This window comes from Borostomias antarcticus (assembly GCF_949987555.1).
Source record: "Borostomias antarcticus genome assembly, chromosome: 2".
Lineage (NCBI taxonomy): Eukaryota > Metazoa > Chordata > Actinopteri > Stomiiformes > Stomiidae > Borostomias > Borostomias antarcticus.
In genome coordinates this window covers 36,671,116-36,690,134 of record NC_140235.1, presented here as the reverse complement: position 1 = coordinate 36,690,134, position 19,019 = coordinate 36,671,116, and the positions used below count along the sequence as shown (strand labels likewise).

The 19,019-nt window shown below is 46.4% G+C and overlaps 1 protein-coding gene across 3 annotated transcripts; it reads right to left on the bottom strand.

The window, feature by feature from the left end:
- Positions 1-1,019: 1,019 nt before the first annotated feature.
- On the bottom strand, positions 1,020-17,046 carry sppl3 (signal peptide peptidase 3). Of its 3 annotated transcripts, XM_084456737.1 has the most exons (12): positions 16,911-17,046; positions 16,633-16,732; positions 9,358-9,435; positions 9,054-9,160; positions 8,488-8,607; positions 8,133-8,211; positions 7,117-7,229; positions 6,807-6,913; positions 6,197-6,360; positions 4,948-5,132; positions 4,211-4,320; positions 1,020-3,628 (listed from the first exon to the last, which is right to left on the bottom strand). In XM_084456737.1, the coding sequence occupies exons 2-12, from the start codon at positions 16,656-16,658 to the stop codon at positions 3,560-3,562; spliced, it is 1,158 nt and encodes a 385-aa protein (XP_084312863.1). In that variant the 5' UTR covers positions 16,659-16,732; positions 16,911-17,046; the 3' UTR covers positions 1,020-3,559. The 3 variants fall into 3 exon arrangements, with proteins under 3 accessions (XP_084312863.1, XP_084312862.1, XP_084312864.1); XM_084456736.1 differs by having other exon boundaries at positions 16,633-17,046; XM_084456738.1 differs by having other exon boundaries at positions 9,072-9,160; positions 16,633-17,046.
- Positions 17,047-19,019: the final 1,973 nt, after the last annotated feature.

The window sequence follows — 19,019 nt, the reverse complement described above, 5'->3', positions numbered from 1 at the left end:
GTAGGTCATATTTTCCCTGTACACCTGCTGAAGGGGCCTGTGTTATAGGCATTGGCAAACAGTCTAGTCTGTGTGGTAAACTGAATATTTTCAACCATAACTGGTCAGTATTCGTGATGATATTTATTCCTTTATTATTATTATTATTGTTGAATATTCCATGGTTGAGCATTCAAAGTTGACTCAGTTTCCCTAATCTAGAGGAATTAGGCCTATTATCCTTGACTTGCTTTCTTCCCTTTTGCTGTATTTTATGGTGTTTGAGTTTAGTTTTTATTTTAATTGAGAATTTTGTTAGTGAAGCACTTTGTAACCCTGTTTTGAGTACTATAAAAATAAAATGTACTATTATTGTCTATAAGATGACATGAAAACTCTCCCTGAATCACTTACTCTTTCAGCATTGCACGGTGGAAGCCTCCCATATCATGAGCTGGGATGGCAGAGATCCCCTTCACCACACAGAGCTTTTCATGCAAATTCTGCTTAACAGTGCACATATGGAGTATATATCAGACCCTTATAGCTCTCTAATCAAACTGGATCATGAGCAGGCTCTCTACCACATCCTACGACTGACGTCGAAAATGCAGCACCTGCTGTGCGGTAAAGCTGTGGGATCCATACGGTATTAGGCTCACTGACGGTGCTCACCCTGCCTGCTCTGACTTGGGCTGTGTCGCCATCCAGTGGTCGTTCCTGGACATGCATACTCCAATGCGTCTCATCTTGACTGCTAGGCACTGAAATAGACAATTTGTTGAGGAACCTTTCCCCTTTAATACTGTAGTAATGCCAAATCTGGGTAAAAAAAATTATTTAACATGTAATTTCACACACTTCTCTGTGCTTGGTTGATCTAACCTGGCAAAATGGAACCAAAGGACTCTTCACAAAAAGGTAAACCCCAGCCACCATAATGTATACACCATGTACATGAATACGTACCACTAGTCCTGCTCCTGTGGTGGACAGAACGAGACAGACACAGGACAAGTACAGTTAGAGTCATGTTTATTTACAGCAGAATCCTGACTGAAAAGGGGTAAGGGGGTTGGGAGAAGGGAACAGGGTTAAAGGAGACCGAAATGTTTTAGATTCAGCTCTTCAGGATCCATGTTTCACTACACAGTTCTTAATTTATTTATTCAACTTTTTTTTTTTTTAATACAGAATCCATTCAGCTGTAATGTCAACCCATCAACAGAGCTAGACCCGTCTGCTGCATGGGACAAGAGGTGGAAAGAAAAGTATAAAATGGGAAAACCCTAAATCTACAGCACTAAGAAAAAAAAGGGAAGAAAAAACAAACAATACAAACGGGATAAAAAGAAAGCAATCTTTCAAAAATGAAAACACTTTTTTTTTTCTTCAATTGTTATCACCATGATCGTCATCAGTTACTTTTTTTTCTTGCCAAGTCCTTAAAGGCAGGGGGACAGGGGTGGGGGTGGGGGGGTGGTTCTATGATGTCCATGATGCTATAGGCCGCCCCACAGTGGGCGTGGCTGGCTGCCAGTCTGTCCCACACTGATAGTGTCCAGGTTAATGCTATGCCAGTCGGTATTCCACCAGGCCTGTGGGTCAGAGCTGTCCAGTCCTGCCCTGCCCACCCCTGGCCTTTGTCCATTAGACGTCTCGTCTGTGCGGCGTTTCTCGCAGGCCCAGTGCCTCTTGGTTGGGGGGCAGCGGAGACTCAAAGCTGCAGTTGCCCTGTTGATGCAGTCTGAGGAATGACACACACTGTACACTTGACATGCAAGGCCCAGAGAACAAACATAAAAAAGCTCAAAAGAAAAAAAAAAGAGAAAAAAAAGCCTGCGATCTTCCATACGTCTCTCTCCCTCACACACACACACGCATATACAACATATACACTCTCTCTCTCTCACACACACACACGCACTAATTCCAGTATCATTAAGCTATGATTGAACTGACAAGCACCACAAAGCTGTGGGCGGAATGACAATCCAAAACGATTCCGAACCGATCCAAAGACAAAACTGTTGAGTACTGAACCGAAAACAACTTGCCGTGGGTTAGTTTCAATTTCTAAAAACCATGATTACAATCCATTATTCAAGATGAATCCCTTGGGAGAACAAATCTCCTCCCGCTAGGTCCAAACAGACTTTATAAGGGTAATGCTATTCAATTAGACAACTGTATGCTCTCTCTCTCTCTCTCTCTCACACACACTCACACACACGCCGAGGGTCATAAGGATTTTACCCATGTAAATTCTGTCACTCATGGGGAAAATACATCAGGAAAATCCCCAGGGGTTATCGACCTATCAGAATAGAGGTGTGCTACAAGTCGACCTATCAGAGCAGAGCTGTGCTACGAGTCTAAGACCAGCACATAAATCGCATGTCGCATCAACTCTCCGCCCCGAAATGTCAACTCCTCATTGTCAAGGTTTTATCCTGTTGTAGACCTAAAATTTAAACTTGAAGTAACGACCAAGCGCACGCACACACACACGCACGCACGCACACACACACACACACACACACACAGATACCCCAAATGTGTGTACACATATATACAAAGAGAGATGCGCCCCCTCAATAGCAGGGACACAATTCACAATTTATAATGCATCATTTCTGTATATGCCAAGAATAAAATCTTTCTAAATAAAATACATGTATCTGTTGGGAAGAGGGGGGGAGGGGGGGCAGGAAATGATGCGGTGGGGGGGAGCGGTGGGGGGGGGGTGTTAGAGGAGGAAGTGAGAGCACTGAGGGATGAGGGGGAGGTTAAGGGAACGGAGGAGAGACTGAGTGCGTAGAGACAGCAGGAGAGACGGATGACGAGGTCCTTTCTCCTCTCCCGGTTGGCTGCTGCCACTTCCTGTGTGGCGCTGATGTCACAGTCCTGCGCGTCGCCGGGGGCTCCTCTCCCCACACGGGTTTGTTTGTTTTGCACTCATTCCAGAACGACAACAACAATAATCAGAAATGACGATAACGATGCCGAGAAGAGCACCGGTCACGTGACGTCTCACAACCAGAAGTCCGTGATGGGGGGAGGGGGAGGGGCCTGGCCCTGGAGTCCAGCAGAGTCAGCGGGGTACAGTGATGAAGGGGGAGGGGGGTGGGGGGGGCTAGCGAGAGAGAGAGATGGATAGAGAGCAAGAACCAAAGAGAGGAAACGAAGAGGGAGCAGCCTGAGAAAAATGGAATGAGATGAAACGTCGGAAGAAAGAGGAGGGCAAACGAGGGTGAGAGATGGTAGAGTATGAGAGGGGGGTGACAGAGAGAGAGAGAGAGAGAGAGAGAGAGAGAGAGAGAGAGAGAGAGAGAGAGAGGGGGGGGAGGGGGGGGAAGGTAATGGGAGGCGAGGAGGAACGTTGTCGGGCAACGAGGTCCACACTCCGGCGTCCATCTTTGATCTGGATGGAAGATGAGGGGGGTGGGTGAAGCATGAACAGAGCGACGAGGAGAACTTGGCCTCTTCAGTGAGCGCTCCCTCTCTCTCCTCCTCCTCCCGGGGGTGGGGCCCCCTGGTCCTCCTCCCCGCGCTGGCTGGCTGTGGGTCCCGGGGGGCATCATACGTCCAGGAAGCGGGGCGTGGCCTTTGTGTTGAAAGGTTCCGACCACATGCGCCGCAAGTCCCCCTGTATGTGTATGCACACACACACACACACACACACACACACACACACACACACACACACACACACACACACACACACACACACACACACACACACACACACACACACACACACACACACACACACACACACACACACACACACAGGGTAAAGCGTTATATTCACATCATATTGTTGGTGTGCACCCCTCTCAAAAGTCTGTTGTTTCTTTGTTTCCACGTTGCCCCCGGCTACCGCGCTCGCTTGCTTTAGCGAGTGACCTCTATCAACCCGCGTCTCGTGCCTGCGCTTCGATTTCGCTTGACATTTTCACATGGCCGAGCGCCTCTCTCTCTTCAGCTTCCAAATAAGGGTCAAAGGTCAAGTTTGAACTAAATATGTTTCTGTAGATAAATTACTTCATAGAAAAACAAATAATTGCCAAATGTTCAATATCCTACCTACAATAGATTTGGCTGGACAACAAAAAAACTTGAGTCATTCTTCTCAGTTGTGCGCTCTGGCGAGTTGAGGTCTTTTGCCTTTGTAGGGCAGAGTAGAACCCAGAGTAGAACCCAGAGTAGAACCCAGAGCAGAACCCACCTTCAAGTAGGCCATGGTGAGCAGAGGCAGCAGGGTGAAGGGAACCAGGTACAGCAGAGCTGGCTGGGCGGCGCGGTGGATCCTGGAGGCCACGGTGGCGGTCAGTAGGCCTGGAGAGAGAGAGAGAGAGAGAGAGAGAGAGGGGGGGGGGGGAGAGAGAGAGGGGGGGGGGAGAGAGAGAGAGGGGGGGGGGGGAGAGAGAGAGGGGGGGGGGGAGAGAGAGAGAGAGAGGGGGGGGGAGAGAGAGAGAGGGGGGGGGGGGGAGAGAGAGGTAGGGGGGAGAGGGAGAGAGAAAGAGAGGGAGAAAGAGAGATGGAGAGGGAGGGAGAGAGGGAGGGAGAGAGAGGGAGGGAGAGAGAGAGATGGAGAGAGAGGGGGAGAGAGAGAGGGTTGAGAGAAAGAGAGGGAGAAAGAGAGATGGAGAGAGAAAGAGAGAGGGAGAGAGAGAGGGAGGGAGAGAGAGAGAGGGAGAGAGAGAGGGTTGAGAGAAAGAGAGAGAAGGGTCACACACACGCGCCTGTGTGTGTGTGTGTGCTTTATGGAGCTTCACCCAAGACTCTCACCCTACCACAGCAGTGACCCCCCTCCCCCCCCAATCCCCGAAGACTAGTTCACCACGCGCCCTCTAGAGGCTGACATTCAACAGGCCGCATCGGAAGCTTTGGAGCGTGGCTGACCGGGATGATGACCCAGGCACCCCCCTCACACCCCCCCCCCCCCACCCCCTCTCTCCTCACCGATAAAGTATCCGATGAGGGTGCAGTGGAAGTAGGAGACCCGCTGCATGCGTCCGTTCCCCGACCCCGTCGCCTCCCCGCTCGCCTGCTTCTTGTAGTTGTCGTATCGCAGCACAAAGCACAGCAGCAGGCCGGGCATCACGATGTCCCCGATCCCCAGCATGGAGAAGTGGCTGCCCGTGGAACTGAAAGAGAGGGGGGGGGCGGGGGGATGGTGAAGACGAGGGAGGAAGAGCAACAAAGACCACAAGCGGGGCAGGATGTGGGAGGGTTGTGTGTGTGTGTGTGTAATAAAAAAGCAGTGTAGGTTGCATCACAGCAGGGGGCAGGGGCAAGCAGGACAGAGGCCGGAAGCTCGTTTGCGAGGGGGGGGGGGGGGGGAAGTGGTGGAACTGGCTCGGGTTTCAGAGCTCATATAAACGGAGGGAGGATTCGTCAGTAGGAGTCGCAGTGTGTAGAAAGGTCCTGAATGGAGGCTTGAAAAACCGATCTGGCCCCTGCCCTCGCCCCACCGGGCCCTCGGGAGCCTCGCGGTGCCACACTCTGGAGATCTCTCCAAAGTCTTTATTTATGCTATATAAATAAAGTATTGATTGATATTGATTGATCTCTGCCACCGTTGAAAATCGTCGCTAGAACGGCGCCGAAAACTGACGCTACCAATCAGAGCCACTGCCTACAACTCCAATAGGGTGAAGGACCCGCCTTACTGGGCGGGGCTCAACGCTAAGGTTTCTTTTCACTTGCCCGGTCGGGCAAGTGGGTCAGAAATCTACTGGGCCAAAGTCATTTTTTACTGGCCCGAACACAAAAATGTAATTGGTATCAATTAAAAACAAGACTACAGTACATTTTTATGTAATTTATTATAAATATTGAATTCATATATTAAGTAAATTAAACATTTAAACTTTTTTGGGGGAGGAAAAATCGGGCCAGTGAGTTATGTTTTGACATGCCCAACGTAGCCGTTTAGTGGCCCTGGGCCATCGGGCAACCGTTATTGTTGAGCTCTGCTGGGAATTATGTCCTCCAAACAAACTGAACAAAACCTTCACTGTCCCATTAGGAAGGACGGTCCTAACCACGGATTGGATCTGCAATGCAGTTGTTTTTTTTCAATCTCTCAAATTGTTTCCGCCAACTTTTAAGCGGCGAAACCCGGACGAAGGTCTTCGGTCTCTAGCTGAGCGAGACTCGCGAGTCTAGCCCCGCCCCCCCCCCCCCCCTCCCCCCGGCGGCGTCCTACCTGGGGAAGACCAGCTTTCCGGGCAGGGAGAGGCGGGGCACGTCGCGGCCCATGCCGGGGCCAAGGTGCAGCTTCCTGGACAGAACATCCAGGGGGTTGTCCGCTGGCTGAGTGGCCACCTTGACCATCACGTTACTGTTGAAGATGTAGGCCGAGAAGAACACCTGGGACACAGCAGGGGGGGGGGGGGGTTGGTCAGAGGAACAGGAGTTAGATAAGACGCCAGCCAATCAGAAGCCTCCCTCTACTGGGCGTCGGCTAGCCTCCAGTCTCTGTCCGCTTGCGTCGATCGCCCATTTCGTCGGCGAGACACCGCTCGGTTAAAAACGCAGTTCTGCTGGTGAAGTCAAAAGTACATCAAAGTTCTCCTGTCCTACGAGCGCAGAAATGTCACATCTTATCTCTGCTAGCCAGCAGACGCTGCTACTGGAGCTCGGTCGGCCTCAATTAACCCCACAGCCCTGGATTGCATGGGCGCGCGCGTGCGCGCACACACACACACACACTCACTATGTTTGACACGGCCCGGGATGTTTAGGTACGGCGTGCGTGTGATGACTCATGGTACGATGTGTGTGTGTGTGTGGAGGGGACAGCGGCGTTCTCTTACCCAGAACACGTCGTAGATGAGCAGGCCTGACAGGAGCAGGCAGGACACCTTCAGGCTGGGCAACCGGACGAAGGCGATCATGGCGACGCACAGACCCATGGCCAGCGCTGAGGAGAGAGGGAGGGGCCGAGAACGGCCGGTCAGTCAGTCAGGAGGTCCGCACCGCAGAACGTACAAAGAAAGAGCGGAGACATCGCAGACGCGCGCATTCCATTCACAGGGCCCTTTCCGTGGTATGAGCGCGCGCACACACACACACGCACACACACACACGCACACACACGCACACACAGACGCCCCAGTGACGCACCGTCCATGAGCAGCCAGTGTCCAGTCAGCACCCAGATGAGGACCAGCAATACGGAGAGGGAGAAGGAGAGGAGCTCGGCCAGGGTGAAGCGCCCGCAGCAGCCAAATGAGATCCTGTCGCATGGGGACACAAGACGGGTTTACGCCCTGTCCAAGACACACACACGCACGCACACACAAACAAACACACACGTACACACACACACACAGACAAAAACACACACACAGACACGCACACACACAGACAAAAACACACACAGACACGCACACACACACACAAACACACACACACACACACACACAAAACACACACACAAACCCTCACCGGAAAAACAACATTTGCCCTCAGTGCTAAGTCAATAATGGCACTGAGAGGGGTCTAGAATGAGAATGCTGCCAGTTCGATTCAGCTCAATACAAGGGTGCGCTGTGTCCGATAGGCTGAGAAATCAATAGCTAATCCTTGCATTTCGAGAACCCTCCCCTCCCCCCAGAAAGTCTGCTGTCACTGGAGGACGCTTGCCATGGTTGGTTTGCTTTTATGCAATAACATGCAACCATGCATTTCTAATATGCTGCCAGGGAGTGAGTTGGCTTCGCGCCTCCGGTCTGAAAGGTGGATTGTGTGTGTATATGCTGCTGAATCATTATCGGGATTTTGCTACATTCGGTGCTAACATGACAACAGACTGATAAATCAATTCCTGTGGTATTATGCAGATGTGTGAGGGATGGAGACAGGGAAAACGAGAGAGACCAACAGAGAATGAAAGAGAAAGAACGAAAGAAAGAACGAAAGAGAGAGAGTGAGAGTGAGCAAGAGAGAGAGCGAGAGAGAGGAGAGGAGAGAGTGGGAGAGAGAGAGAGAGTGAGCGAGAGAGAGTGAGAGAGAGTGCGAGAGAGAGAGAGAGAGCGAGAGAGTGAGAGTGCGAGAGTGCGAGGGAGGAGAGAGAGAGAGCGAGAGCGAGAGAGAGTGCGAGAGAGAGCGAGAGAGTGAAACAGACAATGTTTCCTTACTTGTTCTGTGGGGAGCAGGGTCTGGTCAGATACTGGCACATTGGCAACAGGAGAAATGCAAATGCAATAGTCGCAAGGACTGTGGAGGAGGAGGAGAGGCCGAGGAGAGAGAGCAGAGAAGCAGCATAACTATGACGCCCAGACTGCTCCTTTCAATGATGTGGTTTCAATCAGTGTCTAGTCTGACTCTATAATAATCATCGTTTGCTTTAATCATTTTTTTGTTTGCTTTAATCATCGTTGTTTGCTTTTATTACAAAAAGGGTGGAACTGCTTAACTGTCTGAATGCCGTTCGTGTGCATGTGGATTGTGTATGCATCGGTGTGTGTGTGTGTGTGTGTGTGTGTAGTTCACCTGCAGTGCAGATGGTGAAGACCACCTGGACAGAGTCGAAGAAGAAGAACATGACCAGCAGGGAGACGGAGGCCCCGATGGGGAGGAAGAGGGCCTGTGTGGAGTCTATGGTCTGAATACCTGCAGATGGGCACAAACGTGTACAAACAAGTTACACAGCCCAAAACAAACAAGCATGCATGTTCAAATGTTGAGAACGCACCAACACACATACACTTTTTAGCCCACACACAGACACACACTTTTTAGCCCACACACAGACACACACTTTTTAGCCCACACACAGACACACTTTTTAGCCCCCACACACACACTTTTTAGCCCCCACACACACACTTTTTAGCCCCCACACACACACTTTTTAGCCCCCACACACACACACTTTTTAGCCCCCACACAAACACACACACACACACGCACACACGCACACACGCACACACGCACTTCAGTATGTGTGGCATCCATCCAACAGGTTTTTGGCAGCACAGCCAGACAAACGACAACTTTGTAAACAAAAACCAAAAAAATAAGGAGAACACACATTCCCTGTATGTCTTATGTCTCACCAAATATGTGAGACTCACTGTTGTTTGTGTTGCCGTTGAACGACCCGGGCGCTATGGGGTTACCATCCTTATCCTTCTCCTGGTTCTCACAGTCCATGTTTAATGATCTACGCAGCGGAGAGAGAGAAGACAGAGAGAGGGGTGGGGGGGGCGTAGGGGAGGGATTTATTACGTGAGACGGACGACAGCGAGTTGACGCAAATTCCAAGTTCAATCCGGGGTCGCGGAGCGAACGTGCAGCACTGGGTGAAACTGAAGACTGGGGGGGGGGGTCCGTTAGGCCGGCGGGGCAGGGCTCACTCACCTGAAGCTCCCGTAGACGATGAGGAGGATGGAGATTAGGAAGGTGGATACCTGGCTGGAGTCGACGAGGGAGTACGCCCTGAAGAGACCGGAGAGAGAGAGAGAGAGAGAGAGATCAGTCAGATCTTTGACGTACAATACATAAAAAAAGAACGTTTCGAGTACCAGACCCCCCCCCCCTCAACGGCCCATGCCATGCAAAGCATTCACCAGGGAGAGAGGCTATAAAGAGAGGCTATAAAAACACATGGGTCTAAAGCCCAAAGCACACCAATCTGCCGGCTGCACCAAGCCGCTCGCTGGCCTCAGAGCTGACCTCAGAGCTGACCTCAGAGCTGACCTCAGAGCTGACCTCAGAGCTGACCTCAGAGCTGACCTCAGGCGGGGTGTATTTACTGAGTGACGTACTAATCGGTTCAGCTCAAATTCGGAGTCAATCAAACAATTTTGAGGCAGGCCTCAAAACTGTGAGGTTAGGATGGTACATTTCGCTTGTAAATCCTGTGTAGCATTTTCCAATCCAGACCAGCTTTCTTTCTGAGGAAATGGTGACAGGCAGTGTGCATTAAATAATCATAATTTTAGGCTACTTGTAAGGTTAGTAAATACATTTTAAAGATTAAACTGCCAAGTTAGAAGGGGTGTTCCGATTGGCTTGGCTTGACTGACAGTCAAGGCCGATTCTATATGTTGAATCGGCCGGGAAAAGGGAAGAGTCTAAGCCGGTCACTTCCACCAACAGCCGATGAGGTATTATTAACACACCCAACACAGGCCAGCCCCTGTTTCGGGTTTAAAACAGTTGGGTTTTGTGTCTGTGAGAGAGACAATCGAGTGTCTTTCCCGACTCCCCTACCATCACACAGGCCTTCAGCGTGCGTGTGTTCCTTCGAACACGAACAGACAGGAAGTGCGGCTAACCTTTTAAAAGGGGCGTTTGGTATTTTATTTGGAAAGACAAAAGTGACACAGGAGACCTGGAAATGGTCTGTGAGACACTCAATTAGTCTGCTGCCGACAAGAAGGATGGCAGCCTCTGTTCTTACAAGAGCTGCTTTTCATGCATTTAACATTTTAAACTATCTAATTTGCAAGCTTAACCTTCCAGATCCCTAGTAGAACTACAGTAGCATACACACCCTCCCAAACACACAAAAAAAAAAGACTGGGTCTAGTGGGAGAATGAGTCGTAGATTCCTCAGCTATGGGTGTTAGACCATTCTAATATGAGAGCAGAGAGGGAGGTGTCGTGACGTGGCCTGTATTATCAGCTTTGTAGCACTTAAATAAACCTTACCTTGTCTAACAGACTGTAATAAAGTCTTAAGTCTACTGTTTAGATTGAAACGTGGGACAGTAACCTGACGTGTCAGATGGTGTGCTTCTCATAACCATCTGGGAACTCTATTGGAAACGGTTTGGAAAAACCCTTTCAAAAATACTTGGCAGTTGATTGGATGAACCATCTGTCTATCACTGTCCATCACTCGCTAACTTCATTGTGTCGAATAAAGCCATTAGCCCCATGTGTTAGTAGGCGACTTACTACATTAGGTTTACTTTTGCGATTATGTTGTATTTGTATTTATGTTGTAGATTTGCCATAGAGATGGTGACCAGTGAGCTGGTGGAGCAGTTCCTGTGAAGACTGTGTCAACGTTTCTCCACCATGTGTCGACAGAGGAGCGCCATTGCTCAAAGCTCATACAGGTAAGCACAACTGAGCTCTTCCAAACAAAATCCAACTACACGGGTAGATGGATACTGACTTTTTAATGGTTGAAATCTAGACACAGCCTAAAACAACGATCATAAAAAACTTAGGCATAGCTTTAAGTATTTCTTTATACATTCTTGACTGTTTTGTGAACCCAGCTATATGAAAGTGAGTTGCCTCATAACTTTGTAGGGATGCACGATATATTGGCGGTCACATCCAATGTTAAGTCAATTTTTAATCGGTATCGTTCCGATGTGCAAAACTGGGCAGATGATGTGAACAATTATTTCTGTCTAGCTAAAACCTAGAGTTATCTTTGCCTTTTTACTTAGTTCAGTTAATTACTTACAGTGTATTGTAATAACTGTGTATGGGGTTTACAATCAACACAATCATTTACCTAGGCCCAATTAGTATTGGTTACATTTTATATAGCCAAATAGTCATAACAAAACATATTGGACAAGTCAATGACCCATAGGTCATAGTAATAAGTAATAAGACCAATGTGAAATGTATGTCATCACTGATAATGGAGCCTATTTACCAACACTGTTTTAAAATAGATTGCGTAGCCTATATTACAAACGATTGACTAATCCACACAGCGTGCCAACTTCCGGGGATGTGCGTGCCACAACTCGGCACTGCAGACTTGCCAAAAATTCTAATGCAGCTTTAATTTGGGGAAATAGAAAAATCTGCTTCTTCAGTCACTGCCTACACATAATGGGTTAAGATTCTGTGAGGGATGGGCTACCGCATGGGTCAATTACATGTAGGCTAAAGCTCAATTTAAGCTTTGTCGAGCGACACTTTTAAAACTGTCACTCGACACTTTTGAAGTCATGGGCAACACTTTTTTATGAAAAAGTGTCGCAGAGGGCTGTCACCCACCAACAGATTTTTCTAATGTCGCTGACTTCATTACATATTGTCACTCAAGTGTGATTGGATAGCTAGATAGAAGGCTTGTGCGTTGCCATGGATATGCTTGTTCCGCAGCCTTGTTTTAGTTTTGGCTGTCATTTGACGTTTGACTGTCATGAAAGGAGTAGAAGAACGTCTCTCCCAGCTTGTGAGGAGATATCCCCGTCTATACAATTCATCCCTGTCCCTTCAGAGATGCCCAAGTACTGCGGAAAAGAATGAAAACAAACCACAATGAAAACCGCTCTCTGAATAACCTCTTTACCTCAGATTAAACTCTTCCCCTCAGAAAGCCGCTTCTCTCAGAATGACAACAAACACGCAACAAAATGACAAGGCTGTGGCGTGGCTGATTGTTGCCATAGAGACAACACTTTTTTTTTGTCAAGCGACATTTGTCGAGCGACACTTTTCAATAAGAATAAATTAGGCTTAACGTGACCCTGAATTTGAGATTCCGATGCATCATGGTAGTATCAGATGAAATAGGCCTAAATGCCCTTTGAGTGTTGACATTTATGGGGTTGCGAATAATGGCATGTGTTTTTTTTTTATCATCAGAGGCAATGGCCAACGTAGTTATTCTTTAAACAGGTGGATTCCGACGCATCCATGGTAACAGCTAGATTAAATAAATCCCTCTTGGGATGTACACCCGACCGAAGACACAGGCACAGAGCTCTGTGCAGACTTGCTCTCAAGTGCTCATATTATAAACAGTTTTCCCCATGTTATAGTAGGATAACATTACTTTGGCTAGCATATATCCTCATTTTCTTGAAGCCTAAACTTGCCAATATCAGCATACCTCAAATCTCCCCAGGGGTGGGGAAGGGACAGCCAGCCACACAGACCACATTTTTGGCGTGCAAAGATTACATTTTGGACTGCGCTGTTAGTGTAGTGAACACGCTTGCTCATTTAACCTGTTGAACCAAGCTATTTTGGGCTCAGCATCCATGACATCTCACAAACCGAGAACGACCATTTTCGGAAGATTCAACAAGCCTCATCTGGCTTATACTAGTCCAGACACAGTTCTCTACAGACAGCCATGGCACACCAAAGAAAGGGTGACCAAATCTAGGTCCCCTGCTGTTTTGGGCTGATCCTGAGGCATTGGTGTATTCTGCCCTTTAATCTGTGTGTGTGCTTCAGTATACCAAGAGAAGGGCACTTTGGGGAGCATTAATCAAGTCTTATGTTTCCCAAATAAAAACTTTGCACTACCCCAATTCAGGGGCAAGTGCAAGGATAAGGGTAGCAGTGTGGAGAGTGCTGTCCTGTCTTCAGTTGAGGTGCAGGTTTGACCTGTGGTCCAGTTCTTCTTGACCTCCAGGTCTATCCTACCAGGGGTGTGGAATGCAGTTGGGGGTTAAGAAGACCCAGCCATCCCAAAAATAACAAGTTTGTCTTGTTCATTGGCCACCCGTTGCCTAGTGTTAACACACTACACTCAGGCCCTGTCTTCACCTGCCCAAATGACACCTTGAACTGCCACAGAAATCACACAAAGCAGCAATAATTCACCCTATTTATGAGCTGTGGTTCATGGAGGCAAATGTATGTCATCACTGACAGGGCAAGTCACAAGCTAACGGAGCGCTCTTTTGACACAGATGTCCCTCTCATGGTGTCCCATGTGTAATTTGCTAGATCCCTGAACTGTAGTGGCTACTGGCCAGGTGGCCTAAATTGACATCTAGACTTAAATTTCTGTAGTGTGAGATATGTTAACTGATATAGTAATAACTTTTCCAATCAGCCGTGAAGAAAGTATCCAGATATGGGCCACAGGTATTAAGTGAATCCCATCTGGGCATCCTGTTACAGTTCTAACCTCAATTCCTCTGACCATCAATCACCAGTTTTGTTGACAATGCTTGGAGCCAATCAGCTTTCATTCATATCAAAGGATTTGTTTTCTCACAACACTGCACCCTCCCACTGCATGGTCTCGGCTCTGTCTGACAGGTAGGCCTAATTCTGAACACAAGCTCTGGTGCCTTTCTTTCATTCAGTGATACAGGAATGACTGCAGGGTGTGGGTTGAACAGGGGAGGGGTATCATGTAGTTCACTGGTGAAACAGGGTGTAACGGGACACCGGGACAATGCTACACCTCGTAACTGTGGTCCGCACTATGGCTGCAAAACAGACTTGCCAGGCTTCGTCTAACTGTCGGATCACAATACAAAGCCCATCTGTGATTCCATAGCCTATGAACAGTTACAGGACAAACGCAGATGTGTTGCTAATGGCAGCAAAACAGACTTGTCAGGCTTCATCTAACTGTCAGGTCAGAATACAAAAGATGCACTGCGAGTAGGCCAGGGCCTATCTGTAATTCCATAGCCTATGAACAATTACAGTATAACTTCATGTAGGCTAAAACAATTACAGTATGACTTCATGTAGGCTAAAACAATTACTATATAATTGAATGTAGGCTAAAATATTTTTTGTATTAGTTCCTGTAGACTAAAACAATTACAGTATGACTTCATGTTGGCTAAGTAAAACGATGAGCACATTATCTTGGTAGTGGATAAATAGTACAGGACTGCAGTAACAGTACGAAGAGACGCAATTAAGGCCTTCTATTGTTGTTTTCTATTCTTCTATTGTAACTGTTTACAAGCTGTATAAAAACAAACAAACAAAGCCCTAATTTGGGTTTGCAATTCCCTACTAGACAGCATTTCTTAACTAGAGACAGAGTGCCTGATTTCAAAAGCACAGTGGAGAATGATAACGGTCCATTCTAATTGCATAGATAGATAGGCTGTGAAGTGACAAAGTTTAAGCCTAGTTTAAGCCTAGTCTTCTCTTTAGGCAGACAAATGTTTGAGCTCAGAATTACTCAGAATTCTGTTTACACCAAGCTACAGAACATGGGTTGTCTGATATAAATGAATAGAACATTTAAAAACAAAATACAATTCTGGACTGTTGAGGGCTGGATGGCAGCCCAAAGAGCCATAAGACTTCCTTGTCCACTGGGGGACGTTTCAAAAACACTATTCCAAAGCCATCCTTAGTCAAGCCAATAACATGCATTCTTGGGCTACTGAGCGCTAGCTAGGTCACTCAAGAGACACATTTGCCATTTGAGTGTCAGCTAAGTAAACTAGAATTCCACAGAATTTCCAGACAAATTAGATGACAAATGTAAATTTGGTGATCCAAACTATTGGCTGGCTACATACTACCTAGGCTAGTTTCCAAATAATGTCTACCATCTGCACACTCACAAATGAGAAAATAGCATCAAGCAAGTTTAAATTGCTGCACTTTGAGAAACAAACATCCTTCTTGTCCATCCACTCCTCCTGTGGTGCAGACTTGAGTTGATGTTGATTGGGGATCCTACTTGTACCAGAACAGGGCTATAGTATATAAATCTGAGCTAACGTCCATAACAAGGTTAAAAAATCTCGGTTTTCCCAAGACTCTCTTTTCTAACTGTGGTTAACAAAAAATATATTCAAATGATGGTCCACACTATTAACTAGCCTTGTAGGCAGTCAATTGGAGTATCACCCAAAAAAAACCAATATGAATTGGAAGCTAAAAGCTTGAAATCCCAAGCAGAAAACCTTGAGAATAGCTAGATAGCTACCTGTCATAGAAACAAATATGACCCAGATGTAATTGTAAACAGGGACAGATTGACATCATAAAGTGGCATCAATTATGGTATGGAATGAATGGCATTGTCACTAGTCTAATGTAAAACAACAAAAAGACACAAACTGCTGTTATGATATTGGCCAAAAACAAGATTTAGCTAGATAGGTAGCTGCTGTGATAAGCAAAGATCGGCCTTTTTATTCAGTCTCAGCTGAGCTGGCCGTCTTGTCTGTGTGTGTGTGTGTGTGTGTGTGTGTGTGTGTGTGTGTGTGTGTTAGCTAACTAGCGGCTAGCTGCTTGAATAGTTAGCAAGCTGCGCACTAGCTAACTAACATAACACAATTAAGAGGATAACGTTAGACTGACCAAAGACTAACCTATAACGCACGGTGCCAACACTATTTAAATTCTAATTAGCTTAGCGCCAGTTAGTTCATTGGCGTTGCTAGCTGGCTAGTCTTTCCGTTTGAAGAGCTAGATTATCTAGAGTAACGTTAGGCTAGCCATGATGATACAGGGTCTTTGTGTGCAATTAGCTAGCTATGCTACATAACTGGTGTGTTAGCTTTTTAGAAAAAAATACCCAATGAGATGCTCAAACGTTAGCTACAAACCTGGGAAAACCAGTGTTAGGGATGGCTGTCATATAAATGAAGTAAAACCTCATAAGCCTGTCTTGAATAAGCGCGCTGGTGCTAGCATAACAATTTCCCCAATGCCAACATTGGGGGAAAGGCTAGCAAACCCAGTACTAGCTACTGAGCTAGCTAGCAGCTAACACGTTAGCATGTTCGCAGCAGCTTGGGCACGTAACGTTAGCTAGCGTAGCTAATAACACGGGTTTGACATCTCGACTGGCGGTTGCAATTCCACTGGGGGGGAAAACTAACAAAAATCTAAACATTTCAAGTTAATAGTCATAGATATTATGACATTCATCGATCAAATCAAACGGGTTAGCCGTGTCGCGTAATGCCTGCTATGCGCACTCACCAAGAAGTGTAGCCTTGCTCCGCCATGTCGCCGATCACAACAGGCAGTGCGTTCCGCGACTGGAGCACAGATTCGGGGCTCTGGGATCAAACGGTTGGAGCTGGTGGAGAAAATTTCCGCCGTTGCTTCAAGATTAGTATTTTTCAACAGTCACTATGTGATAACAACATGGCGATATATCCCAGTCCTCAGCTAGCAAGCACTAGCTGAATAGCTTGCAATCGAAATGACAATGATGGTTTGCTGCTAGGTGGCCAGGCAAGAGACAAAGCACCCACAGAAAAAACTCTAATTTCGTCCGTTTCGTGAGTGTCCTGCCGTCTCACTACCCCAAGCAGGCCCAGTATCAAACGATGCTACACTCGCTGTAAATCCATAATCCGGGGTGTTTTCCTCTGTTTAGATATCCTCGAAGTCTGCAACCTCGGCTGTAATGGAAGCCGTTCAGATAGCTTTGTTTTCTATGGCGAGAGTCACGGGGACGCGCAAAATCGCCCCTGCTAGTACCAGCGTGTGAGTGCGAAGAAAATGCACTTGCTTCTCACTAGTTGGCAGTATTGCAACGAGTTTTTTTTTCATTCACTGCAATACCCTTTGAATTGCCTTTTTATACTCCACGTCTTGTTAATATAGTTCATTTTAGAAGAAAGTAATAAAGCGAGACACAGAAAACTATATGAAAAAGTCATTCTTTTTGTGAGTCACTCAGCTCAAAGGAAGAATAATAAGACAAACCTATACACTAATACCTCTCCACATTAGGACAGGGTGGTGTTCCTCTGGGTGGAGGAGGGGTTAAGACGGGTTAGGGATTCCCTCGCCCTAAGGAGTTTATAGTTTTGGTATTACCAAAATCTGCAAGGATCTGTTTTTAGAGATTACACACAATCTGTTCCACCCCTCACAGCCACAAATTTAGGCGAGAGATCTTATCCTTCTGTGCCCACTTGCATCCCCAAGGGATGAACTGGTTCACTAGTGGAATATCAAACAAGACATAATTTCTGGAATGTGCTGCCTGTACAGATCTGAATAAGGCACATACATTTGAATTTGGATGATGTGGAATTGAATACTCTTACTGTGAAATATCTCCTCATGATTAGATTTGGTTCAACAGTCCCCTCTGAGGGTAACCACTGTGCAACATGCCCTCACCTAAGCATGTTTATCAAGACAGGCCAGTTTACTGAGTCGGTAAACTGGATAATGAGATGGCCCTCATGGCTTACAGTACATTGTGCAGAATTATAAAAACAGTTTTCAATAGCTTGATGATATGAGATGAGAAATTAGCAATCTCTAAATTTGGGAGAACATGAGGTACAATGATGTATCTGTTAATTTAGAGGAATTCGTTTTGTAGATGCAGATGTTTCTGATTGTAATTCAGGCACTTAGGATAATCTGGTTAGCTAGTGGAGAGGATGTGGGCTAGAGCTATACAGCCATAGCTCCTTGTCAAAAAGACATTGAAATTGTTTGTTACACTAATGACATGACTTTGGTAGTCTGTGCATTTTGTGAATCTGTTGCACCCCCAGTTGTATATAAACTAGCTAGGCCTCCAGGCGACACACAAGATAACTATCTATCTTTATTATCTATAACAAAACTGTAGGTAGTTATGTGCAGTACATCTTGATTACCAAACGGCAGATGTCAGCTGTAAATTTACTGTAAAGATCAGTGCTTTTGGATTCCAGCAATGGCTAGATAGCAGTCAGTTGGTGCAAAAACAAGCTCAGTGTTCAAAATCTATGAATGTTTCTCAGGAGGGCAAACAATCTGCATTCATTTCACTGTGCTGCACACTATATTGTAATTTAATAATTATTTTAAGGTGTCTAGATAATTACATGAGAATTCATGAAATCCATTACGAATACAGAACACATAAAATGGTCAATATATAAATTAGCTAGGCCTACACTCTGGAATTCAATCAAATTGATATAAAGGTATTTCCCCCAAGCTCTCCCTCCAAATGGTGAAATAAAATCACAAAATGGGTAATTTGGCTATAATGTAATCAATCAATCAATTCCTAGACTCTCTTAAGTAATGTAGATGCATACAGTTTTCAGAACAAGAGATGTGTAAAAGAAGTTGCTAAATGATCTCACATCTACAGTACCTAGGTGTGTGTTACTGGGGTCACCAATGTAGGTTACTCTGTCAGGTGAGGTGCAATAGGAGTATTGTTACACCGTGGTGTTGTGTGTACACGAGATAAGTACAAAGATATATTGTTTGCATAAGACTTTTGGCCATCTGACAACATATGACGTACAGTATATAATTTCTTATTTATTCAAATGCATGGAGACACCCTAGAATATTCAACAGTATTTTCATTGCTGCCATTTGTCATGTTTGAAATGTGC

Bases quoted from the DNA above. Each gene is read 5' to 3' on its own strand.
- sppl3 (XM_084456736.1), bottom strand. From the start codon at position 16,658: ATGGCGGAGCAAGGCTACACTTCTTG. The intron at 6,914-7,116 runs GTGCGTCACTGG...CTCTCTCCTCAG, and splicing joins ACACTGGCTGCTCATGGACG to CGCTGGCCATGGGTCTGTGC. The intron at 4,321-4,947 runs GTGAGGAGAGAG...CTCTCTCTCCAG, and splicing joins CCTCATCGGATACTTTATCG to GCCTACTGACCGCCACCGTG.